This window comes from Limanda limanda, chromosome 17, assembly GCF_963576545.1.
Source record: "Limanda limanda chromosome 17, fLimLim1.1, whole genome shotgun sequence".
NCBI classification, from domain to species: Eukaryota; Metazoa; Chordata; class Actinopteri; order Pleuronectiformes; family Pleuronectidae; genus Limanda; species Limanda limanda.
Window position 1 is genome coordinate 13,580,896 of NC_083652.1, and position 27,357 is coordinate 13,608,252.

Below are 27,357 nucleotides of genomic sequence, written 5' to 3' on the forward strand. Positions count from 1 at the left end.
TGTCAACGGCAGAGTCAAGAGTACAACCCCCAACCCTCACTGGGATCAAACCTTCCCCCTGGGCACAGGACTGGCGTATGGGGTGAAGCCAGAAGCCAACAACTGTAATTACCAAGTCAATTACTTCTTTTGCTGTTCTTTCATTTCATGTGTCGCATGAGTCACAGAGATTCAAACGTGTCCCCTCCTCCCCTGCTCACAGCCCCCGGGGACCCGAGGGATTCAGCAGAAAAACAAGCAGTATTTTAATTTGACAGCTTTTTATTTCAATTTGCCAGAAAGGCCACTTAACAGAATCCATGAACGAGACTTGGTACATTAACATTGATACAGTAACGGCAGGTTTGACCTTGTGCTGTCACTACGCAGCTGTAAAGTTATATATTAAGCAACATTTTTATGAAGATCGTGTCCTTCAGGTGGTGAAGGAGAAGTAGAGATCGTCTGGTTCGGTGAAATTAATTGTCATAACATTGACGTCGGCCTACAACAAAGGCACAAACTAAATCGGACAACGACAACGAACAACTCGTCTTTAACAAAACCTGTAAATTCAAAGTACTTTCAAAGAAAACAAGTCAAGGCTGTGAATTATGTCACTGTGGCACTACAGCTAATAACGTGCTGCTTAAAGATGAGAACAGAGAAACACGAGAAGCATCAAAGAACTGTAGGGATCAAAGAAACTTAACAATAAATTAACAAACTGTTAAACTCATCATTTATAAACTCCATGTTTAGGTTCCCTGGAACATCAGCCGGTGGTCAGAGTGAAATCCGACAGGCAGACGAGCACATCTCCAACGTGTCTGCAGAGAAGAGTCAAGGAGACAGAGGAAGGAGAAGGTGTTTTCACTTTTCGGAACTGGCACTGAACTGTCTCAGTCGCAGGCGGTCGGGTTCTGCTGGTTTCTTGTATTTGTTTACTATAAATATCATACGACAATATCGTTTTTATATATCACGAAGCAGCAGCTGTGCTAATATTAAACTGTGCTGACGTTCACAGAGTATATGAGAGTGTGTGGGTGGATGACAGGAAGAGTGCATGCCTGTGTGTGTGTGTGGGGGGGGAGGGAGGGAGTAAATCAGGATGACGAATGTAGAGCACCTTTAAGTAGTGACTCTGAGTGAAATACAGTTAATGACTCTGTTGTAAAACATTGAGACTAAGTGAAAAGCACAACACACACGATAAATCGCCAGAGAAAATCCATGGGGATGTTCTGCTGACTCGGAGGAACAGAACGATTGTGATGATGACGTGTTGCTGCTTTAATAAAAACCCTGTCAGACGTACAAAGGCACGTTGGAGGTATTAGCAGAGTGTGAGCCGGAGTTCCAGTACATGTGAGAGTCAGTGTGTGTGGTTTCTACAGATAAGAGGTTGTTTCACTTCAGCTGAGGGATACAGGACGTTGCTGGGCAGACTGGGAGAGCAGCTCTTTGCTGGTGTCTGGACGCTGAGGGCCTCCATCATGTTCCTCACTCTCTGCTTGTGCTCCTCTGTGGGCGGCGGCTGCAGGACGCTGCTCTGGACCTGAGTGGACGAAAGAAGAACGAGGGGTTTATTCTGTGGTGTTCTAAAGGAGAGGAGAGGCCGAGCGGTGTGAGGAGGGAGAGATGAGTAATGGTTTGGGAGGTGAGAGGATAAAAAACCCAAAATACTGAAGAATAGATTAAATAAAATGTCTTCAGAGAGGAAATGGTGTTAAAGTCCTTTGGCTGGACCAACAGCTGACTGAGTGATGAAGTTACACCATTACTCAGCCAGAACTTTTCAAATTAACTAATGAACTAACCCTAGGCACATTTACTCACTTTATAAACACTTCAATCTACTTTTATTGGTATTAATTTCCAATAAAAAAGCGTGTAGCTACAAATTAAGGATAGAAAGAGTCATCACCTTATCAGTCTAATAGACATTAGGATCTTGACCTTCGACCTGTAAAATCAAATTACTTCCACACATGTTTCCACCACGTACAAGCTTTTGAACTACTACATTTTTAAATTTAACCAAAGAGCCATTTAGAAAACATAAGACCTGAACCCTAACTACCGCTTTCCAAAGCCTTAACCTTATCTTACCTTAAACTGGCCTCACAGTAACAGTCAATGATTTATGGAGTAATACAGAGACTAACTTCAAACGCACGCCTACACACAGGGGATTTACAAAGTGCTGAATGAGGAAGCAAGACAGGAACCGATTCTACGGCAAAAATGAAACAATTTATTTGAGCTGTCAAAGGCACAAACAAGAGATAACATGTGTGCAAATGGAGCTGTACTGTGGATGAAGCTGTCTACTTCCGACAATAGAGAACAGAGAACACGTGCCATACGCAGCATAAAGGAAATGAAAATTGTTTTCTCATGGAGAAAACAATCAAACGACCAGAGGAGGCTTTTCAAAAGGTCACAGATCTCGGACGGCAGCTATGAGCAGCAGGGGAAGCAGAATCTGAACTCAAGAATCCCCCCCCCCCTGCATGAAGGTCACAGACTACCTGAAGGTCACCTAAAAGCACCTGCATTCGGACAAAAGAGTGCATTCGGACTCCTCTTAATAACCACTCAAGGGGCTTTTCAGTAGAGTCGACATTCACTCATTCACACAGCACCTCCACATCCAGCACTTTGTCGGTCACTCAAGCGACTCAGCCACATGCTGCAGGCAAAGCCATCAGGAGCAATCTGCGGTTCAGCGTCTTGCCCAAGGACACTTAGGCAAGAAGACTGAGCAGTGTGAATGGAACCAGATTAGTGGAAAGACAAGCTGAGCCACGGCAGCCTCCCTTCACACCTCCCTGTGATCTTCACATCCAGCCTGAAGATCTGATCCAGTCTGAGATGAGTGAGGATCAAGAACATGGAAATAAATCTGCTTTATGTAGGAAAAGAGCAGAAATGAACTAATAAATGTCCTGGAGGTCGTCATGAAGGTCGTCAGCGTCTGTTAGGAATCACCGAGTAATAAAAGAATACAATATATAGATACAATACTGTTGTGAGCTGCATCAGCACAATTATTGGTATAATAATGTCACCAGTTTATCATAATCCTCTTCACGGTCGTTATAATGAGGCAGCTGCACTGACGGCTGCAGGGATCAGAGACTGCTGGTATCTCTTGGTTTGAACTGGTGCAGGATTTAAGTTGGAGTGCACGAGAGCTGATGGTATTACAGAGGATAAACAAATAGACGGGATAAAGGCTACGTGTGATTACATCAGGCAAAGTACTCACCCACACCCCCGGAGTCAGAGCTCACTCATACGACTACAACAAGAGCAGTTTCTGGATCCAACAAGGCTGCAGCAGAAGACTACAACAACTTACATACTGTTAATTCATCATTAAGAGAGAAGCAGCATTTGAGATTAACACCTGAACATCTGTTTTTATTTAGCAACATCAAGCAAGTGAGTATTTTGAGGACAAGGGGCAGAATACAGAAATGCCTCCAACACTGTTCAGTAATTGAAAATAGCCAAAGGGGCGACAGGAGGTGAATGAAGTGGTGTTAGTGGGGTGAGAACAATTTGCAGTGCAAAGAGAAGCAAGGAAACAGGAGGAGAAGTGAAAGGTTGGGCATTATTAGCAAAAATTAAAGTCATGGCTGAAACATTCCCTCAGGACTGGGGGGGGGGGGGGGGGGGAGTTATTCGAAGTCAGCAAGCTTTGGAAATTATGAGAAGAGGTTCTCCCCTTTAGATCAGCTGTGATCTGACAAGCTACAGTTTGTGCAGAGCAAGCTGCAGCAGCTTCACTCCGGCTTCTACTCAACACCGGATCAGACTCGTCCAGTGAGAGAAACATGCACATGTATTCAGAGGCGGAAATACCCAGAGGCTGCGAAAGCAAATGATGCATGTGTGCTCCCAGTGTGAGTGTACACACACATACACAGCCTCAGATGGTGGTTGTGTCAGAACTTGGGGGGGGGGGGGGGGGGGCAGATAGTGATGTGATACTAGCTCACTGACAAATGTGCTCAGATAATGTCGCCATAAACTGAGATTTCACTTCAGCGCAAAAGCAGTTTGACAAAAGCCATGAAAACCGTGAAGTGTGTATGTGTGTCTGTGTGTGTGTGTGTGTGTGTGTGTGTGTGACAGATTGAAGCAGAGGATGACAGGAGAGAAAAATCATACTGTCAAAAATGTTGGGAGAACATTGAACCCTGCCTCTCTTTAACTGCCTCAGACACACACACACACACACTCACACACTCACACACACACACACACACACACACACACACACACACACACACACACACACACTGACACACAAGCCTTCACACAGTGCATGACTCCCTGGCACACACCGCACTGTGAGCTGCAGCCATCATTCTGTCACTCCTCTGATTCTGAGCCACTAGCAGAATACTAAATGCATTTCTGGTCCTGTACGTTAGGAATCTGATGGAGCTGCTGCTCTTCCGTCTGTGTTTAACGATTCTTTGAAGCAAACCCCGAAGGGCCTTTATGCATTCGCTGCAAAGCTGCTGTAGGTTGAACAAGAAGGACACAAGCAAAGAGCACTTTATCAGTAACAACTGCACATCTGCTTATTCAGAGAAGCCAAAAACATGTCAACACTCCCGGCTGTTGGTGATGATCTAATAGAGCGGGGGAATGTTTTCTTGGCAGACTTTGGTTTGAATGCCAAAGTCCATCTGAGTGTGGTTTGGGACCATGGGCATCGCTGTTTGATGCCAGGGCTGCTACGGTTGTGGATTTGACTGGTGTTACACAGTGTTCAAACATGCATCCACTATATAACAAGCCCACTTTATATATAAAACTGATACACAGAGTAGAGTTTCATGATGCGAGGAAAGTTCACCCACTGACGGAGGATTTGGTGTCAAAGCGAAGGGAAACTGAAAACAGTAATGAAGCAAACCTGCAAACATTGTCTAGAGAAGCTGGCAGCATCCAGAGGCAACACTTCTAATCAACACACACTTTAATGTCAGGAGTGAGGCTGCCCACAGATCACTCTTATGTTGAAGATCAAACAGAGCCGCCTCCAGATACTGAACCGACAAATCTATCCTTGTAAAAATGTCTGGTGACACGTGGTGTGAAGATTTCCACTCCGCTGCATCTCTACTTAATTTATTTTCTAATTCATTCATTCCAGGAGCTTAGATATTCATAGCTGCCAGACAGAGGCCTGTTGCTGGGAGAATCTACACAATGTCCTCAGTATTTCATGTGTGTTTGTGACCCTGCATGTGTGTGCACAGTGTACCTGGGTGAGGAGGAGCCTCAGGGCCTGTGCTGCTTCTCGGCTGAGCTCATTCACCCCCGTCCTCTCCTCCGCCTCCATCACCTGAAGCAGGTCAGGATCCCACAGGACTGACGTGCTGCTGTGCTGCAGGAGCTGGAGAAGACACAAGCACGTACACACACACACACACACACACACACACACACACACACACACACACACACACACACACACACCACACACACACACACACACACACACACACACACACAGGTAGATATACACATAAGAATGCACAATCATGCACAGATGCAGTCACAAGCAACACACAGGAGAATTAGAGTGAGGATGTGAGAGAGGAGATGCAGGTAGAAATAAATACACACAAACAAATCACACAAACATGTTCATCTGCTGAAGTAATTGTTTTTTGTCGTGGTTGATGTTGAAGTCAATTAAACCTGCTTTAATTTTGTGAGAAAATTAAAATCAAGAAAAGGTGCGGAGCTGCATTATTGACCAAATCCCTCAAGTGTGGAGTAACGTGTTTTTGACGTATTCATTCCTGCTCACAACCATGTCCAAGATATCATATTCGATTTGAGTGGCATGGGTGTGACGGTGTGGAAGTTCTCACGAGTTTGATGAGTCCTAGAATGGCAGGATGCAGAAGGCAGCTGTCTCCTGAGTTGAGCAGGCAGTAGACGAGGAATCGAGTCCATGGCTGGCACACCGCATGTTTCACTACACACACACAGACACACACACACACACACACCCGGGGGAGAAAAATGACAAGTGAGGATCCCTAATTCAGATGAGTGCTGCTTAATTTGGTCTATTCCTCCGCGTGCAATTAATAAAAATGTTTAATGACTGAAATCTTGCCAAAAGCCACAACATCAAGACATTAGGAGCACGTAGAAAAACAAACATGCATCCTAATGTGTTGCAGACAACAATAATATAAAAAGAGAATTAAACACAACATAACAGACACAGCGCTAACACTCTGGAATATTATTTTAATTTTGTCTCTGTGTCATTTACACGTGTACAGATACCGACACTGTCTCCCTCTGTCCTGATACCTGAAGTATCGCTCTTCCTCTGAAGGAAGCCCAGCAAGGAGCTTAGACAGTTGACAGAAGCTCTCAGCAACAGCTCGTGCTTCTAAAGAGAAAGTTAACACATGAGAGCAAAGATGAGTGTTCACACAACAAAAGGGAATCTTAAATGTCTAAAATGTCAAACCATTGAGTCACAGAGATGTGCCTGTGTGGATTGTCGGATTTCAGCACAAACACAGCAACAAATGAACAGAAGAAGACATGAACAACCCCCATCCCCCCACCCACAAACAGACACACACACACACCCACGGACACATGCTCGCTAATGGACAGAGATGAAGGAAAGAGAACAAGGGGAAATAAGCCGGAGAAAACTCAGATATTTGGATCACGCTCGTCTGTCTCGCAGAGTCGGTGCTGGCAGTGAGAACAGTGTGGTGTCCAAAAATACTAAAGTAGGCCAGGGAGATTTAACAGAGGACAGTGGAGAGTAACAATCTGATCTGGAGGCAGAGAGGAGATGGGAGAAGAAAGGTTATGAGTGGGAGGGGATGAGGGAGCAATGGAGGTGAAGTGGCTGGAGGTCGGAGGAAGGACAGACGTAAAGAGGGTGGATGAGCACATGCACATTAAAAGGACAGGTTTTAATAAGAGAATAAAAAAGAAAGTGGGACAGAAAGTGAGGAAATAAGGAGAGGAGAGGAAGATCCGCTGTGATGATTCCTCCTGCTACCAAACCAGAGGATCAAGAGAGCACAAAAACGAGGAGAGAGGAGGGAACTGTTCATCATATCAGCTTCTGCCCAGCCGACGACAGAGCACTGAACCATAGAGCTGGAGCTCAGTTCAGCACTGGTTTTAAAACACAGAGGAAATGCCACTGGTCTGGAACCAGACGCTGTAGCACAGGCCGAGGATACAAGAGAAATTCAACATGCACAACACCCAATTATACCAGTTTAATGTTTTATCCAGAGTATTTTTCAGATTGTCAGAAATGTATTTATTTTGTAAATATATATATATTATTTATATATATATCTATATATATATATACATATAATATTCCACTTCTCAGAATCTGGCTTCAAATACACAAGATGGTGGCGTTTGCCTCTGGGATATTTAGGTTTTATTCATGGATAGTTGGAGGAAGTGGAGATGCTTGGATCATCTTTATATAGATGATATATAAATACACAAGTTTACTCTTGACCTGTATCCAGACGACCTGTGAACATCAGTCCTGGAACTGAGCACCTCACAGTATGTATCTCACTGGCCTTTTAGGTCAAAATGTATAACCACACACCAGTGCTACTCCTCCTGCCTTGGAATTCATTGATTTAAAAGATCTTTGCTTCATTCATAGACCATTAACTGATGTAAGCAAAGATAGGATTCAATCTGCTTGGTTTGTGTGGTAGATCATTTTAATGTCGCACTGCTATGAACTGTGTGTATGTTCACTGCACAGCTGACGCTATGAGATAAGATACGTTATGATCTATTCAATAAACAGTCTATAATCTACCTTATTTTCTTGGACCTATATTTTGCACCATGTCTTTCTCTGTGCTGGTTTTCACCCAGAAGAAATGTTTCAAACTATCAAAGTCAATAAACCAACTACATATTATTACATTTTCTGAGACACCTGCTATTGCTCTGTGTGACATTCCGTTATGCTAACTGCTAAATCAATTGCAATCTAGTTTTCTGCAGAACCTTGTTAGTGAAAGGCAGGTTCAATGTCATGCTGTCGAGATTCTAAAGATTACCTTTTGAATGTCTCTGCTGCAGGAGACATAGGATGGAGTGAACGCAGAGAAAAGGAGAAAAAGACCTCCTGGTATCGTTTAAGGCTGCAGCTCTGTGAGCAGATGGTTGTGTTCATGTATTTGAGGAGAAATTGATTGTTATTTACTTTCATTAGAGTGCAGAAAGTAGTATTGGTTGTTCCTGCCTCCTACGAACAGGAAATGTGGAAAACGTAGACTCAACATTTTCTTTTGATGCTAAATAAAACATTATGTTTAAGAGCGTTCAATATATTATATTATAACCCCAGAAGTAGTACAACCTGCAATAGAAGTCCAGTGAGAGCAGTTGAGAGGCACTGGACCCCCCTGGAGCTGAGCGGGTACAACGCTCTGTCTTGGACCCCCGGGGGTTCAACCAAATCAGAACCGGTGCTCACACATACGATTGCTGATACCAGGTCAACGTCAAGTAGAGCCTGCAGCAACCTCAGGCCGCTGACTGGAAAGAAAAGTGAGAGAAGAAGGTGAGTGAAATGATTGGAATCAGAAGAAAATGGAATGCATAAACACACAGAGAGGAAGTGAAGAGAGCTAACGAAAGTAGAGGGCAAGGCCACAGAGAAAAAAGGTGCACAGCAGAACAGAGGGTATAAGTGAGAGAGTGAGTGAGTAAGTGAGTGAGTGAGTGGGAAGTGGAAGTATGAAATAGAAAAAGATATTAAAAGCCGGCAGCAGAGGGAATAGAAGCACAGAAGAGCGGCAGAATCACAGATGAAAGGAACTGAGGGAGAGTTTTGAATAGAAATGTGACAGAAAGGGAGCGAATGAAGTGAAAGAACCCAGAGCCGAGTGTTAAGAGTGTGTGAGGTGGTGAGAGACGGGCTGAAGGAAGGGCAGCAAGGCTGAAGGATCAGAGTAGTGATGGAGATACAGAGAGACGTGGCCCAAGTGACTGCTAAAACACAACTACTTGAATTCCACTTATGCCGTGTACACTGAGATTAGAGGTCACTGAGGGACGGAGGAGTCGATTAGCAGCAGCAGAAGAGAGGAAGAAGAGGCAGAGCATAAAGCAAATGATTAAAAAAACCCAACAGATAGAAACACAGAGAGTAGACGAGGAGGCAGAGTGAAGGAGTGAAGAGAGAGAGACAGGCAGGCAACGAGAGGGGGAGCCAATACATCACAGCGATCGTGACAGGCCACTTATCCAGCTGACAGATGGAGACACAGGAGCAGCAGGGATGATCTGTCTGCGAGTGCTGCAGCAGGATGTGGGCCACTTTATGTAATGAAATTGTGTGTAATGCAAGCCCAGGGTTTTTGGGTTACCTCCCGATGCATAACATTAACAGTCCCTGTCCCCACGGAACATAAAAACCAAACAGTGGTGAATCTAATTAGTCTGTCCTGAGGTTTGTGCACTGTATGGAAGGTGGCTTGCTGCAGTAATCAAAGCTGCTTGACTTTGCTCAAATCCGAACCCAGCTGACGTGCATTGTGGTTTAACACATGCGCTCGTGTGGCTGCAATAGAACGGAACAGGGGGGATTACGTGAGGAAAATACTATAGAATATTTAAAACAAGACAAAACACAAGCTGCTGGAAAGTCACGGAAGTATTCTTAGGTTACACGTGCGTGCTAATCAGTCAGCATGATGAATTGTTTCAGCTTCTGCTGCCAGCATGAAAAGAAAGTCTTTCAAAAAATAATCATCAGCTAAAAAATTCAGAGTTTTGTCACCCAGCAGGAGATTGTCTGTGTGTCTTTTCCGAAAGAGCAGTCGCTCCACAGCTGCGTCCAGACTCCAGCTGACGCTCTTATGGACCTTTAATAATGACGAAAGATCAAAAGGAAGCAGACGGGAGAGAGGGGACAGTAAGAAGAATAACACAATTAGGCAAAAAGCTTCAACAGAAGTAAGAATTATTATGTCTGCAGTGCCAGCAGAGAGCCGAGAAGAAAGTGCATTTTAAACAGATCCAATTTGTGTTTCATTCTGCGCCCCACATCTGAATCTGTGCTCTCATTTATAGGTTCTGTGTCTCGCCCTTGACTGTGGGAAGTTTTGTCCTGAAGTTGTGATAAGAGCAGAGCTGAGCTGCAGCGTGTACCTGAGCTGAGTGAACATGCTGCAAGGTAATGAGGGAGGACAGGAGGAGCTGGCTGCAGCACAGTAGGGAGGAAGGAGGACAGGCTGATGGAGAGAGGGATGGAGCAGAGGAGGAGGAGAGGACTGTCTGCAGCTGGTCCATCAGTCCACTGTTGGAGAGCAGCATGGAGACAGCTGGGGAGGAGAAGGCTCTATATCATCACACTTTGATGGGATCTGCACTGGTGCAAGTGTGCGTGTTTGTGTGTGTGTGCGTGTGTGTGTGTGTGCATGAATAGCAGTTGGTCTGGTATATACGTGGTGACACACTCCAGGCAACCACTCACATTTATTATCCATTTCTGTGGCACCTGAGACACCTTTGGGACGTATGTCAACTTTGGAATGTGTGTTAAGCTTGTTTAATATGACACACACACACACACTCTCACACACACACACACACACACACACACACACACACACACACACACACACACACACACACACACACACACACACACACACACACACACACACACACACACACACACACACACACACACACACACACACACACTGACACAGGTGCTCAAACCTGAATGCAATGACTTTCTCACTTTCACTTTATACTGCAACTGGAGTCTGGCACCCCAGCCTTAACCACACAAGGAGCAATATACACAAATATATGTACAGCCGCCAATTGTAAGAATTGTAGAAAAACTACAGTTAAGTTTACTATCTGACTGTTTGCCTTGAGTGTGAGAGACTGAAGAACGACAGGGGAATGTGTTGCTACTCTGGTGCAATACACCAACAACTATCCCGCCCAAGGTTGAACCCCCCCCCCCTGCATAAAGCTCACCACCAGGGATGCAGATGGTGAACAGAGGTACAGGCTGCAGCAGAGGCAGTAAAACGATGCTTTGGACCTAATTATCTCCACCTCCCAGTGACACCACTGCTCTCTGGCCACTGGCCCTATTAACAACAAACGCAGCTCAGTAACCTCCACTGAGGCTTGTTCTTCTCCAAGTCGGCGCCGGCAAATCATTTAGGGTGTAATAAAATCAGTTCCAATCAAAACGCCATGTCGTATAATTGATGTTGTTGATATGAGGCAGTGGAGCATGTCTTGATTCATCGTGTTGATTATGTTGACGGCAGCTCAGGGTAAATTATTCATTAGCGAGTTCCACAGAGGAGCCATTTCTTCTGTATTTCGGCTCATTAATTCCAATGTTGTGTTTGTTGGATTCTGTTTTGTTTCCCCTGGAACAGACATGTGTTAAAATCATAAAACCTTCACCTGATAGATTCCCTTAAAGTTCCTGTTTCTGTCTTATATGCTTAAAAGAAAAATGTATAGTTTTTGTGCAGCGTTTATACAAGACATATACATCTACTGACCATGTTACTGCACAAGTGTCTGTTTGTCTGTTTTTGTTGTTTTGTCTATGTGTATACAGTTGTTAGGTCTATCAAGGTGTCAACACATCTGTGTGAGAAGCTTTCAGACATGACTGCAGAACTACATGTGCACAAGTGCATAAGTAATGTCCGGGACTGAGCCACAGCCTGTGCATCATAAAGATGTACAGCAGGTGTCAGCTTGTGTGCTTATTATTTCCTCTGTGTCTCAGTGCTGCACATTGTCCAGGGTCAGCCGCTCACCTCTGTCAACACAGGGCAGGAGAGAGACGCTGAACCGGGGGGGACAGAGGGAGCGAGACACAGACACACACACAGAGGGTGAAGAGGGTTTGAAAGATGTCAGGATAGTAAGGAGGGTGAGACAAATATGTGAATCCAGAGAAGAGCGTGTCTAACCTCTGTCAGCGCAGTGTGCAGGACAAAGGCTCAGGCAGCAATACAGGAAGCTGAACGCAGGCAGCAGGCTCTCCACGTTGGTCGGTGTCAACTTTCCTGCAATATTACTCACTGAAACACAAAAACAAAGAATTGTAGAGTCCAGAGGGTTAATGAAGAGGGTTCTACACTTAGAACCCGCAGCCCGTTTGGACCTCACCATGGTAGAGCAGCTTGAAGTGCAATTCGTCCGTCTTTCTGTAAGAGGTGGATGAAGACGAGTCACTGGCCTGCATCACAGAAAGCAGCTTCAGCACCAGAGGGAGCGAGTTCACTGCTGAACAGAAAGAGACAAAAGACAAAGTTTGAGTGTAAACAAAAAATTTAAACTGAGACAATGGTGTGAGAGATATGAAATTATAAACTCGAACAAATCAGCGCAGAGGAAGAAAGCTGAGAGACAGCGGTGTGTGTGTATGAGAGAGAGGAAGACGAGGGTGCAGCTAAAAGACAGACACTCATCCTGAATTAACCTTTTATCTCGCCTCATTACTGAGACAGAAACCTGTGATCTTCCCCGGGTAGTTTTTAGACATTGTCCAAACTGACACTGCTGATTTTCGGAAACAAGTGAGGTAACATGAGTTGGCTTGAGCATTCGGGACAGTGTTCATGAGGAAGAAGCAGAAAGAAGAAAACTGTTTAAAGGTACAAGTAGACAAAGTGCACGGTTACCCTAACAGGAAGGAGACTGGAGAAGGATCAGGCAGAGCATTCATCTACATATCCCTTTCACTGATGTAGTGCATTGCATTAAAACATCTCCCCTCGGGATGCTGCTGCATTAGACACTGATATAAAGTATATATTAATGCAAATTACAGAAGGCTCAACTGGAGCACATGCAGCCGAACGGTCTGTAATCCCCACAGGGGCCGGGGATGAGCAGAGAGCATGCAGAGGCTAACCACTGCAACAGATTCTCATCCCAAGCCAGGCTCACGGGTGTTGTGCCCTTTAGCTGCGCTCATTAACCTCCTCGAGTAAACAGATAGAACGATGACACCCCGCCCAGAGGCGTCATATTAGAAGTTCTAGAGTTTTAATGTGTGATATCTTGAAAGTTTGTTAATTCTAGCAGGCAGTAAACAGGAGGCATAGCTAGTTAACAGTGTATACCCCTTGCATGCACTATTTATACACACAAATATGGCAATAATAACTTGTATTTTAACAACGCCATCTCATAACCATGTCAGCACAGTGTCAAAAAAGCTGCCTGGTTTAATGGCCCGACAAACATAAATTGTCACAGGTAATTCTATTTAATGATCCAGTATATGTGAAGAATTACTTCTAATTTTTACAAACATATGAGGTTTATTTTACTAATGAAAAACTTTCCAGTCAATATGGAGACACTGGCATCTGAGACAAAAATAGCTTGGGTGTGTCTGATGAAGTTGGCTCCTTATAAAACTGAGATTTAATTAAGTAACTTTCAGAGTTTGCTGTGTGGGGAGAAAAAGGACTGGCAGGCTGGATTTGTTCTGCTGCGTCTCCCAGTGCAGGAGCCCAGTGGGAAGACTCATATACCCGCGTGCCCCCGTGGGTGTACTATTGGTTTTGAGCTCGTACAGAGTCGAGACAATTTCATTTAAAGCTTCCGTTTGCTAAGCAAAGTCTTAACGTGTTTGTCTGAGGCACAAACACACAGAGGAGGAAAACAGAACAACGTGCGTCACATCAGAAAAAAAACTCAGCCGAGTAAACAGCCACATCTATCTCAAGTGAAACAAGCTGAATCTGGTCTTTAACGATAAATATATAAACGTAAAAATAGAACTAATGTTCCAATTTTCATCTCCTCTGATAAAAACACTGCCTGAATGATTATGAAATGTCCTCATGTCGCTCCTACAGGGTAATTGCATTTTTGTCTCAAATGCATGCAACAGGAAATTCAATAACTTGTAAAGAATGGAAAACTCCTTCTTGCAGTTAATTGTCTGTTACCTTGTGTGGTGTGTCCCTGCCCGAGCCCATGACCCTGAACCTCCACACTGAACCTCTGCAGTGCCTGCAGGAGCCTGGGTTTGGCACACAGATCAACCTCGTAGTCTCGTTGACCACCCAGAAGCACTTGTAGCACCCCCAGGGCTCGCTCGGCCAGGGGGGGCTCCCTGGTGCACAGCATGTCCTGTACTCATACAAACACACAATCAAACACAAAGACACAATTGCTAGAAACGAAAGTGTGTTTCTCACCAGAAGGGTCAGAACGACAGTCGGGTACTTCAGAGTCAGAAGCTCCACGGTTTCTATGTCTGGCTTCTGTTCCGGCCTTTCTCCTGCATCACCTTCTTCACCTGCCTAGACCCAGCAAAGAATTCCAACCAACTCTTCATCAGTTCAGAAGAAACTATGAAACAAATTCTAAAACATTCTATGCAACACAAATGAACATGTGAAACTCAAAGTTCTGTCTGAGACAGAAGTGGAACGACGGCCCCCTCACCATTGACGTCCTTGCATCCGCCTGCTGTGTTTGCTTGGTCAACCAAAGTTCCAGGACCAAGGCCCCGAATTTCTCGGCGAGCTCGGGATAGCGACAGATGAAGTGGAGGAGTGCAGGATGGTGAATGTAGAGGGAAGAGAAGCTTTGGCACGACGACAGCGCCTTGCTGATGCAGCTCAGAGGAGCCTTTGAGTAGGTTGATGAAGAGAGATGGATGAGTACTTTATTTCAGATGACCCCCCCCACACACACACACAAGCACATTTTTTTCACAACTCCAATGTAAGACTGCTTTCTCCGTAGCTGTGAAAAAGGTTGATCTATAGTCATCTGCATCACAATTTATTCTGCATCAAAAGATAAAGATGAGTCGCCTGGGTTTGATTCTCAGTGTTGGGTGGCCTCTGGTCTCAGCACATGATGTTCTCGTCATCAATGGTGAACACCTTCATCTTCACAAAATCTTAAATACAGTTTAATGTCTGTAGGTAAATGTGTTGCAAAGAATATGGCAATATGAGTACCTCAATAAGTTCAACAAAATACGTGAGGCTGTGATATTGGTAAGTGTGAAAGATAAGGTAGGAATAGTAAACCAGTTCAAAATACTGTTAATCAATGCAAATGTATTGATCCCTGAGGCATCAGAATCTCTAAAATGGTAATGCAGGTGGCAAGGTTTTACTGAAAAGCATAGAAATCAGTTCAAACTTTTTCTAAACTGCACTTTGATACTGCACCAGTTTACACAAGTGACAGAATGAGTTCTGTTTGCTGAGCTGCTCAGTTACCCTGTCCAGGCCGGGGCTCTTGTCCTGTGTCACCGCCAGCAGGTAGAGGGCAGAGCGGAGCACCGAGCGAGGCAGGACGCAGCTGCCCTGCTCCTGCACCGACTGCAACAGCCACAACACGCTGGAGAACACTGTCTGCTCTGGGAGGAGCCTGACACACACACACACACACACACACACACAACACACACACACAGACACACAAGAATGATGACACTGACTTATTTCCAACACTCATACGTGTGGCCAAACGTTTACATATGAATGTACACAACCACGCAGACATAGAATGTACTTGAATGTCAAACAAGCATCAGCAGACACGTCGGGGGTGTGGGTGACAATGTGGACAAATATACAAACTCTGTGTGCAAAGCAAAGAGCTACAGGTGCGTGGTGATGTCACAAACCTCATATGCTCTCACGCACACATACATACACAAACACAGTGAGTTGGAATGTGTACCATCACACAGACAGAAAATCACCACACTGATGCTGCTTCGACTTTCATGAGCCCAGTCTCGTTATTTAATAGCCACACGTCGTATCCACAGATCTTATCTCAGACCACACGTCAGCTACACACTCAGTCCTTTGATGCTGTAAATCTCAGGCCACGGCTGCCACTGATCTTGATGAGACCAGATAGTGGCAGGGAGAAACTTTCATCGCCTCCCAAAAGGTTAATGCAAAGCCGAGGTTACACTGAAGGACAGATGAAACTTTCCAAAGAAGCTGATGTATCTCCGAGGTCATAAAATAAGTACTTTTAGTAAATCCTCACAGGGCCGTTGCGCTGCTGCTAAAGTAGGGAGAGAACAACAGCCACATGCAAAACCAACTAGTTTCCTGGTAGAGCAAAGTGTTATCAGAATAAATAGATGCTGTAATATGTCAGTGCAGCGAGTCTCTCATTCGCACTGTGGACAATGTTTTAATCAAGACATTCAGGTCCTGTGGCATGCAGAAACGATATGGGAGTAGTAGCAGTACAGGGAGCAGTACAGCTGAACACCTACCTGTCTCCCTGCTGCATGGCAAGGTGCAGCATGATCACCACACAGTACTGAGTGGCCCTTGGCCCTTTGTGTTCAGACAGCTGGAGTCCTGGGGCCTCGCACAGCAGAGAGGGCCAGTCAGACAGACGCCAACACACAGAGGGAAGGTTGTATAGCAGAAGATTCTCCACCTCCTCAACATCTGGGGGAATGACTGAAGAAATTCACGAACGGAAAAGAACTGACTTTAATCGACACTAGTAAAAGGAGGAACAGGACAGAGTTATAGAAAGAGGGAGAGAGAGAGATAGGAGAATTAAGCAAAGAGAATCTGGAGGAAGGAGAGAGATGAATGATATAAAGTAAAACACAGCAGAAGAGTCCCTGAGGCCTCATTTAAAAAGGACTATTACTAATCAATGTTATGTTTACGACTAAAGCCAAGCCAAAGCCGTGGTTATGAAAAATTCATATAAGGGCATAGTACACTGATTTCACACTATTCCAGTTATCTATATTATAACCAAACATAAAACCAAAATCCATCATTAACCAAGCTATGACTGTCATGGACAACTCAATTAAATTGGAATATTCTGAGCAAATGTACTCTAGGAAAGTTAGAAGAACATTTCTTTTTTTCTTAGTAAATGAGGTCCCTGAAGAATAGGAAGACAAGATGAATAAAGCACGTGGAGTGATTTGAAGAAAACAGTAAGAAGGGACGTGAAGCTGCGAGGGAAAGATGAAGGAGGGACGGTGATGAGGAGGGCGTGGACGTCTTCAAGGACGGGAGGAATGAACGGCAAAAGACAATTATGTGAATAATACGATATAAGATGGGAAGAGAGAAAAAAGAGAACGACAGAGGGTGGTCTTTGAGGAGAGTGAGGGAAGCAGAGAAGAATATGAGATGCAATTCAGACCGAATTGAGAGAGAACCAGGGAAAATGGGGCTGTGCAGTGAAGTCTCTTGCAGGAAAAGACAGAAATAGTAAGAAGGAAGGATACAAATGTAGTGTACAGTATGAGGGAATAGAAGTTAAGCTGGGCTGCAGCACTGAAAGGAGTCACACAAAGAGATGAGTCCCTGATGCATCACTACACACTGACTGTAAAGCCAAAGCTTGGTCTGTGGGGAGTGAGACTTCTAATCAGCCAGTGAGGAAAATACAGTATAGAAGGTAATTGGAGTTCAAGAAAAAGAGAGAAAGCGGACAGGAGATAAATATAGACAGGAATCGAACCGGGAGATGGCCGCCTGGCCGGCTGCAGATTGATGGCAAGACAGAGCAAAGAGGTCTGGATCTCCACTGTGGAGGAATAGTGGGAAATAAATGGCACTGAATAGAAATCTAGGGACCTTCTAGGATACCAAAGTGGGGACTAAGAGAAGGTGAGGGGGGAAATTATAAATGGGAGGAGAGGAGAAGCATTTTCTATAATATTCATAGAGCTGTTACGGGCTGCAATTACAGAACTAATTAAATAAATCCCAACAATGAATTAGCTAAATAAACATATTAACAAAACCCAGAATCAGAACACTGACAGAGAGGCTTTTGGTTGGCATGGCGACCTGCCGCTGTCCGTGATGACGTACTGGATTCTGTCTGAGCTTCGCTTCGTGACCAGCCTGAACTACCGTCTCCTTCTGTGGTTTTAAATACAACCTCCACAGGTGTGATGTGAAAACTGCCGGTGCACTGAGAATAGACTTTTGTAGGTGACTTCAAACCAAAGTATTGTTATTTATTAAATACATTTCTGGATGGGATCTTTAGGCTATTAATAATATATGATTTAAACTTCTGACCTGATATTCTTTCCACAAAACTGTTTAACCTTGATAATAATCAGCAGTTTCCTCACCACAGCCGCCTCAGGTTAGTGGTAGCGTCACACAAAACTGACAGGATTAACAGGGTTTTCACTGGTGCAGCATGTAGCTCTGTGTGTGGTGCAAGAGAGTGTTTGTGCATATTTGCATACCAGACTGGTAAGAGCCAGAAGCAGGGTCTGACTGGGAAAGTAGACACATACTGAGTTTCTGTAGAAAACCACAGCAAGACGTATTCAGATCTGGGTTCCTGCGAGACGGAGAGAATAAACATGAATACAAAGAAAAGACAGACAGATGTGAGCAGGAACACTGAGATAAAGAATAAATGAGGACACCTGAGACAAATACAACACAAATCCACCACAATTCACGACCATCAGAAGGAGAAAAGAACTGTGAGACCCGGGATAAGCTCCGACTTAGACCTTTCAAATATGAAACAGAGACACGGCACAGTTCAGTTTCATTACAGCTCAGAGCAGAGGGGCTTAAAGCCTTCAGAGGCAGCCACACTTCTGACCACACTCACACACACAGAAGGACAAACAGACACACTAACACAATGCAACCACAAAAGCACATTTGCTCACATACACTTAACAGTGAAATCTAAATACATGCATAAAGAGAGACGGTGGCTGTGAAGCTGCAGATCTGAAGCTGTGAGACGAGGCTCACCGCTGAGAAGACGGCTTACTGACAGATGCCACAGTTGTGTTATCTGTCTCAATGTGCTCCGACAGAGAAGGATGAAAAGAACTTAACTCTCACAGTGGTTTAACTCACACACTGACACACACATTTTTTTTACACAACAGTGCTTTGTTAATTTCCGTGTAGGGGTGCGTCTGAGTACGTGTGTGTCCCTCGAGGTTATCCTGTTACAGTTACCTGTTTCCCGCACAGAGCAGGCCTTTGTGTTCAAGAGCCAGCCGGAAGAAACCAGAGGATGCTGCAGGGAAGAGGAGGAGAAGAGCAGAATAAAGCGAAGGGGGGGTACGGAAGAGGAGAGAGACAGTTAGATAAAAAATGTTATTTATGTAACACAATGTTTGAAACTCCTTCACAGTGGAAAGGAAATAAAAACACGACAAAAAATGTACCTATTGTAAATCAAATTCTGCGGCTGAATACCAGAATATTAGGAAAAGCACAACAACAGTTCAGTCTAAGGACAAAAACAAAGCTTGGGTTCGACGACTCAGTGATTTTAAATCTAGAGGAAGAAGATGCCTCCAGTGAGAGATCAGCCACATGATTTAGTCTCAGATCGTGACCCCCCTAGAACGTCACATTTTGATTTTACACAGGTTTTAATGCATCTTCCTACACACATTAATTCTAAAAATAGACTAAAACATCAAATAATAAAAGCTCATCACATACATCACAGTTAATGGGACATCCTGTTTTAATTCAATGGGGAAAAACCATGTCATAAAACTGTATTTAATGCCTTTTAGTGCTGTAGTGAGAGGGAATGAAAATGAAAGAGAGAGAGAGAGAGAGAGAGAGAGAGAGAGAGAGAGAGAGACAGAGAGAGAGAGAGAGAGAGAGAGCGAGAGAGAGAGAGAGAGAGAGAGAGAGAGAGAGAGATTTTTAATCTCATTAAGCTACTAGCTCACTTTCTTCTGGAGCTGTGTCAAGTAGCTGCTCAGTCAAATCTGCAGAACACTGTTTTAGCGCTTGCAGCATAAATATAAAGATTATGTTTCTTTTTAATGCCGCTACACTTCTTGTCTAAACGCCCTGGGCAACAAGTTCCCTGTCAATAATTCAGGCTCTTCCAGTCAACTGCCAGTTTTTTAGAGAGAATTGCTTAGTGCGATGTTACATTTAATCAAATTATTACCTTTGATGAGAGAAGGATCAACTGTTGCTGTTTTGGAATAAGTTCTAATTGCACAAAATATGGATTTTACTTTTGTAAACACTAGCGAGCAATAGAAACAGAACGGTTCAGTGGCTCAGAGGAGAACATTGTGTGATGATGAAACAAATGAAATTTACTTCTTGTTTGCATGATTACATTGGAACTGAAATTGCTTGGGGGTTTTTCATTATTTAGTTTAGTTCGAAATTTAAAATTAAAAAAAAAGCAAGCAACATGCTGAACTGAAAACATAAATCTTGTTTAGATGGACTGTGTGTTTCTCTGAGGTATATATATGTCGCTGGATAGCCCCAGTTTGTGCTTAGCCAGCAGTAACAAGACAGAAAGTGGGGCCAGTGTTCCAGTCATCTCAGATACTGGTTTCATGAATCTCACCACAGTTTAACAGAACTCTATATGTGTGATTCTAGATTTAAAATTCAAATCATGGAATACAGCGTTTCTCACTCACCTAGCTTATTTGCAAAGTCAGGCATGAGGGGCGGGAGGAGGGTGAACTGGGAGGACAGGATGGAGTAGAAGTACTGCAGAATCTGAGCGTTGGGTGCGCGCTCGTACATCCTCTACACACACACACACACACACACACACACACACACACACACACACACACACACACACACACACACACACACACACACACACACACAAACACACATATACACAAACATCAAATCACAGACAAATGACCAGGACTTCAACTGTAAACTAACATTTTTCATGTCTGATAGATTTTGGCTGGAAGGGAACAAAGAAAGACTCAATGATCGGTGGATCAAAAGTCCCCTTGTACAAATAGCTAATGAGAGCAGAGTCTGTGTGGCTGTGTTTATTAATACAGTCGTTTAGAGGAACAGCCGGACAGAGCGCGATAATCACTGTGACCTATTTCTCAGAAAGGAGAGGGGGGGGGGGGTTCCAGTATACATTTCTCATGTGTCTGGCTACACTTGTGTGTGTGAAGTTTAAGGTGAGATGATGAGTTGGACGTGTGCACGTGTGAGTGTCAGACTCTCACGGTGACAGTGGGAATCCAGATGGAGTCACAGCAGTGAAGCAGACAGCGACACAGAGACTCCAGTGAATCCTGAGTGGAGCCTTGTCTGGACGGAGCAGTGAAGGCGTTCTCCTTCAGAGCAGGGTCTGAGGCACACTCCTCCGCCAACCTTGGATACACACACACGCACGCATGTAGACACACACGCACACCGGTATAAATTCAATGTCCTAACTAGGGCAGATTATAAACCTGCCTGATAGAAAAGGCTGTTCTTGGCCTGTGGTGATGCTGGTTTCAGTTTTCTTTCAGTAACTGTAAAAGTGACCTGCGGTAATTAAGCCGCAGCCAGTAAAGACCGGCAGCTGTACCATAGAACCCTGAAGCCACGCCCCCCCCGCTGCTGCACAGAGAGCTGTTCACCTTTTTATTTAATGTAGGCGAATTAGAGTGTGTGTTTTGATATGACAAAATAAATCTTTAAATCACATATTTACAACTTCAAAAAAGGAAGATCTACTTTAATAATCAATGAAGAATGAATAGACTGAACACTAAGTAGATCAGTTTTTTTCGCTTCTGAACTTCCTGTTTAACTCCTTGAACATGTGACTTGACAGCATGCTGACCTGCATGCAGCCTGAAAACAAACCAGGGCCTGGAGCAGAAATCCCTCGGACCTGGAAGCCTGGCTGCTGAGGCTTGACCTCCTCACGATCCCCTGGAGAACAGCAGAGAGAGACGGGAATGAAACAGGACAGGGGGGGAGAAGAGAGCAGAAGTAAGACGAGACACGAGGAAATATGATTACATCATCGAGGAAATTATCATTTTATCAAAGCATATCATCCAAAAGATTTCCTCAAGGAAATCATTAAAGATTTATCTAAAACAACAACATTTCTTTCTTGAGACCAACACCAAGAAACGCTGAAATCTACAGTAAGTATCTGCCTTTTGGGTCCAATTAACAGCCAGTGAAGCTTAATCTTTAATCTGCATTATGCCTCATTATAAAGTGAGTGCGATTATAGAGAAGCCCATTTTTTGTTTAAAGTTCAATGATGTCAACCAGGCATATCTTGATAGATACATAACTTTCCTGTCACGAATGCAACTGTCTTCCAGTTAAGAAGACTTTTGATAGGTATCAGAAAAGGACATTCAGTCAAAATATTAAATGTTAACCACAGGAAACAGTATTTGGAGAGTTTATGCATGAGAAGGGAGCAAACAGACATTTCTTTTCACCACCAGTTTATGAATGCTGTTATCTGCTGACTTACAGAGCTTCTCCGCTGAGTGGAGGAAAGTGGGGACAGCTCAGGGAATCTGTCTGTGATGGCCTCCACCAGTCTTCCTACCTCACTGTACTGTACTGGTCTGGCCTGGTGGTTCAGTCTGGAGAGTTCAGAGCTGATTGTTTATAAAGAGGAACAACAACACATCATTGCTTGAGTGTCCTTGACAGTATGTGAGTCAGTAGGTGTGTTTGTGTTCACCTGAAGAGGGCGGAGGCAGCGCTGACTCCCTGTGTGGCCACCAGGAGGCAGGAGGAGGAGACTCCGGCTGCCACGGCCTCTGACGCCGCCACGAACCCGGGACCACTGGGGAACAGACGTACGCTCGGTGGCTGCCTGTTCACAAACACAGATAGACACATTTCAAAAATCACAGTGCATTAATTCAGAGATCATTAAGTGCATTGTTGCTGCAGCCCAGCAGCAAAGAAGAATATATCCTAGACAAGACAGAGAAAAACAGTGACAAATTCTACAAGAGCCAGTAAATATGTAATGTTAAATAGTGTTGTACTGTAATGACACTGTAAGTACAAAGAAAGAGAGCTAACTTTTAGAGAGTTTTGCTGATGAATGTTTTCCACATTGACGTCAATAAAGGCCAAAGAAAAAGCAGACAGGCTGTTCTTCTGCCTGATACCTGTCATTGTTTGGCTTGATGTGCCAATACCAACAATGACAGTTTGCTGAGTCCTGTTGAAGCCTCTGTCTCACTCACCTGCAGAGAGACAGACACTCACTCTCTCTCTTGCACTGCAGGTTCACATAATAAACAAATAGTGCTGACCTATTGGCGTTACAAAGATCACCAGTTTATGTCTCTGGTCCATGACGCAGCGCTAGAACATCTGTTGTGCGGTTGTTGTGCTGACTGGCTCGCTGTTGCCACAACACAAGTTGCATACGACATCTTAAATAACACATCCATGCACATAAAGGTGCGCGCACACAGACACACACACGCTGGTTCAGCACTTTAAGAGCTCTGGTCGAGAAACATTTTCATTGTTCCACTCAGCGTAAAGGACAAATTTCTCCTCGCCATTTGAAATCTCTTATCCTCTGTATCCTTGCCGTGTGCCGGGTGGAACATGCCATTAAAATGATGTCAACCTTGCAGAAATATGAGAATGTTTTACAGGCTTGTGATATACTTTCATCTGTGAGCCAGCAGACAGTTAATTCAAATCTAATTAAACTTGTAAGTGCACCATATTTAAAATATAACTGTGTGTCAGTGAAGCTGAAGCTGTCCACGCTGTTCGCTTTTTGTATGAAATGAAATCATCATCATAAATGTGTGAGGTTTTGTAGATATTATAACAGATAATGCTGATTGAGTCAATGGTTCACTAACCACTGCAAAATCAATAGTCTACATATTAACTCCTTTAACATATGATCATTATTCCAGATCAACAACATAACTTTGCAGGGTTCAGTTTAATTTCTTTGCTCACTGACTGAAAATCCTGTTTTTTTGGAGCTGCACATCCATCGGAGTGGAATCACTGTGGCAGTGTTCCAACAGACCGGTCTCACCTCTCCAGTATCTCAGTCAGGAGCAGCAGACCTTGTTTCTGCACCTCCAGGTTGGGCAGCCGCTGAGCCTCCTTCAGACTGCGCACCAGGGATTCAATACCTAACACACAAACACACAAACACACAAACACACACTGCGTCAAATACATTCTAATAATCAACTTTACACACAACCAGACATGCGTCCCCCTCTCCAAACACTCACATTAGTCTGATCTTGCTCAGTGCCAGAGTTATTAGAGTGGCTTTACTACAGTGGAGGCTACGGCAATTTCCCATCTCAAAATGAATGACATGCGCATGAATACAAATACACGCACAAAGGCAAACCAACACACACAATAATGCACGTTTAACAAAGTGGCAGTGGTACATGTTTCTCATTATCTGTAACACAAGGCTACACAAGATGCACTGTTTCCTGGTAAATTGGCTCTGCACTTCAAGTGTGTTTGATAATTTTATTGAAGTTGAGGTGCTGCAGGATTAAAAAACGCCAGTGGAACCTCAAATACAACATCTAATGCAAAGGTGCACAACAAACACAAAAACCCACATAACACATCTGTGTGTCAGAACAATGTACATTATGTTTTGTTGGGAATGATAATCACTCTTTGTTATTGTTATGTTTTGTCTCATTTGTTGGATGTGTCAGAGGTGTTGCCCAGCAGCAGAGTTTACATGAACCCTGCAGTAATAAAACGTCAGAGCAACACAACTCTAAAAACTAAATATTGCAGTAAAGTGTGAAACAGGAGCAAATGACTCCACCACCACCTGGAAGGTTTCATACAATTTTATGTTACTGATTCAGACTTTTCTGTGTGAGCTATAAGTCAGCAATAGTTTCCTGAAACATAAACCGATATACCACCAAACATAAAATGTACGTTCTATTGGGAGACACACACACACACACACCTACACATTCACACACACACAAACACACACACACACACACACACACACACACACACACACACACACACACACACACAAACACACACGATGATGCCTCATGAGTGTGAGATCTGTCTGAGTTCTCTCACCATAGACAGAGTGACACTGGGAGAAGAACAGCGGGTCCTCGGTCAGTAACACCAAACAGCTGTAGACTGACCACAGCAGCATCTCACTGTTAGTACTGGCCAGACGGTCAAAGAGAAACTCTGTGAGTGAAAAAGAGAGACGGACAAAAGAGAGAGAGAGTTTAATAAGGGATGACAGAGAGAGGCAGCTGTTGGATGTGTGTGTCTGTGTGTGCACATCACCAGGTATGTCCGCCTGGATGAAGGGGGCGCTGTACTGACTGGGAGAATGAACCAGCACAGCGGCAATACACTTGGAACTGGTCACCTGCAACATCTCATCCCCACTAATCAGCAGCTGTAAGGCAACACGATTCATGGGTTTAATATGAATCCACCAATCAACTGAAGACATGGTTGCATTTAAACAGTGTGCCAAAGTTTCATATTACTAATGACAGACATGAAGTAAATGGAATCTGAAAATTCGTTTGATTTATATCATTGCTTAGTTTTAATGTAGAACTGTTCTTTGCCTTTGCAACTACAAAACCATTTCATTTTCTTTGCCAACAGTTTATAATAGCTTGTAGTTTTCCGGCAGACTGATTAACAGTGTATTTATCTGGTGGAATGGATCCTAAAGACAACATGTTAATTATGTTTTAGGATGTAACTTAGATTTGGGTGATTATTTAGTCAAGAGTTACTGATCTACAAAAAAAGAGACACCTCCCACGTCATGAGCTCTGCTGTAATGTGAGTCATGACCCAGATAATCTAACTACACGTGGATTTCCCAGACATGAAGAGCAAATATTTGTCCAAAGTAAAACCCTCCTAAATCCCCATTCAAAGTCCCATTAATCCAGGATCTGAACTTCTTGTTATGATTACAGTCAGAGCCAGAATGCAGGTTTTGGGAGTGGGAGCAGGATGTTTAGACAGAGACCTGTTTCAGTATGAGAGGCAAATGGCAGCAGTCAAGAGATTGTTGCTCTTGGTTTTGGCTGAGGATCTGGCTGTTGTCGGTGTGGACGCTTTGGTTCTCATGGCACATGATCTGACTGTCAGTGCAGTTCATCAGAACCGACACAGCCTCTGCCAGCTGCACCAGCAGCCACAGCAGGCCTGAGAGATCAGAGACAAGGAGAAAGAACAGCATGCATGTTCAACCCTGGAGAAACTGAAAATAGGTACAAATCCTAACAAAGTAAAATAAGGTTTTTCTCACCAACACAGCTTCTGATGAGCTGAGGGGAGCCTGCATTGGTCAGGGTCTGCAGCAACAGGACACACAACCTGTCTCTGATGGCAACGGGCAACGACTGGGCTGCAGATCCCCTGAACAGTTTGAGCCACACATACAGGACCGAAGCCTTCAGGCCTTCATCTGGATAAAGCAAAGCTGAGCACAAGCTCCCCAGCAAGGACCCTGGTGGACAGAGCGGGGAAACAGATAAGAGACAGGTAGAGGTAGAATGGCGGAGTGAGTAGAGGAGAGGAAATCCAGAAGATGGGAAGACCGGGAGGGAGGAAAGAGGAGATTGGTAAAAAAGTGACATTCAAGTTCAAACTAGAATCGCCATCCTGCAGTTTTATGCCTCCGCCAACAAACCTTTGACCTCTGAAATCGAATCAGTTCATCTGTGGGTCAAAGTGACAACTGGTCAAAATGTTAAGAAATTCCATAAGGGCACACTTGAGATTTCACCTTCAAGATGCCACTGGGACTTTGACCGACATGGATTCTTAAGATCGCGTCCCCAAAAGGGTTAAAAGGGGTTTGTGATGTCACAGTGAGCTCGAGATTAATTTGACCTTGATACAAATTAAAGTAAATTAACTTATAAACAATATCTGTCTCAAAATAATGACGAAAATACCATAAATACCATAGTGAATGAAAACAGGGGACATGACAACCACATACACAAAATACAGATCAGATTATAGACCTGTACTGATAAACTGCATGAATATGCAGCCGCACAGAAGGAAGAATAATTTATAACCAGGCTCTTTAGAAGAAGTATCTTTACACGAGTGAAATAACCTTGAGTGTTCAGATGGCAATTATAAAAAATAAACTAGTGCATCAAGCATTAAACTTATTAGATTCATTAGAAGCCACACAAGATGGAAAGTGAGCCATGAAGACAGGAGGCTTGAGAGAAGAGAAGGCAATGACTCAATCAGTATAAAGGAGTGACTAAATAAAGAATGTTTATATTGGCAGGCGGCACTGGAGCTGGAAGGAGACGGAAGAGACAGAACCAGGAAGACATGACAGAGTAGGACAGGCGAGCCCGAGCCCAGCTGCCCCGTGAAGCAGATGAAACCCAATGAGAGGCAGGAGAGGCTCCCAGACATGTTTGATTAAACCCAAATGTATGAGGCGGCCGAGATGAGAGCCGGGCGTACAGAGAGGAGGGAGAGGAGGAAG

The 27,357-nt window shown here is 44.0% G+C and overlaps 1 protein-coding gene across 1 annotated transcript in view; it reads right to left on the reverse strand.

The window, feature by feature from the left end:
* Positions 1-280: 280 nt before the first annotated feature.
* LOC133023497 (meiosis inhibitor protein 1) overlaps positions 281-27,357 on the reverse strand; it is a 33,290-nt gene continuing 6,213 nt past the window's right edge. Inside the window, 27 exon segments of the mRNA XM_061090547.1 lie at positions 281-809; positions 1,413-1,540; positions 5,273-5,404; positions 5,889-5,995; positions 6,343-6,424; positions 8,408-8,586; positions 9,833-9,917; positions 10,204-10,376; positions 12,015-12,125; positions 12,214-12,330; positions 14,010-14,193; positions 14,262-14,366; positions 14,437-14,697; positions 15,303-15,453; positions 16,325-16,505; positions 18,296-18,393; positions 19,038-19,098; positions 20,492-20,603; positions 21,059-21,206; positions 21,667-21,758; positions 22,324-22,438; positions 22,540-22,674; positions 23,881-23,980; positions 24,933-25,052; positions 25,155-25,269; positions 25,864-26,042; positions 26,146-26,346. Coding sequence (XP_060946530.1) covers positions 755-809; positions 1,413-1,540; positions 5,273-5,404; positions 5,889-5,995; positions 6,343-6,424; positions 8,408-8,586; positions 9,833-9,917; positions 10,204-10,376; positions 12,015-12,125; positions 12,214-12,330; positions 14,010-14,193; positions 14,262-14,366; positions 14,437-14,697; positions 15,303-15,453; positions 16,325-16,505; positions 18,296-18,393; positions 19,038-19,098; positions 20,492-20,603; positions 21,059-21,206; positions 21,667-21,758; positions 22,324-22,438; positions 22,540-22,674; positions 23,881-23,980; positions 24,933-25,052; positions 25,155-25,269; positions 25,864-26,042; positions 26,146-26,346 — 3,527 coding nt within the window. The 3' untranslated portion in view covers positions 281-754.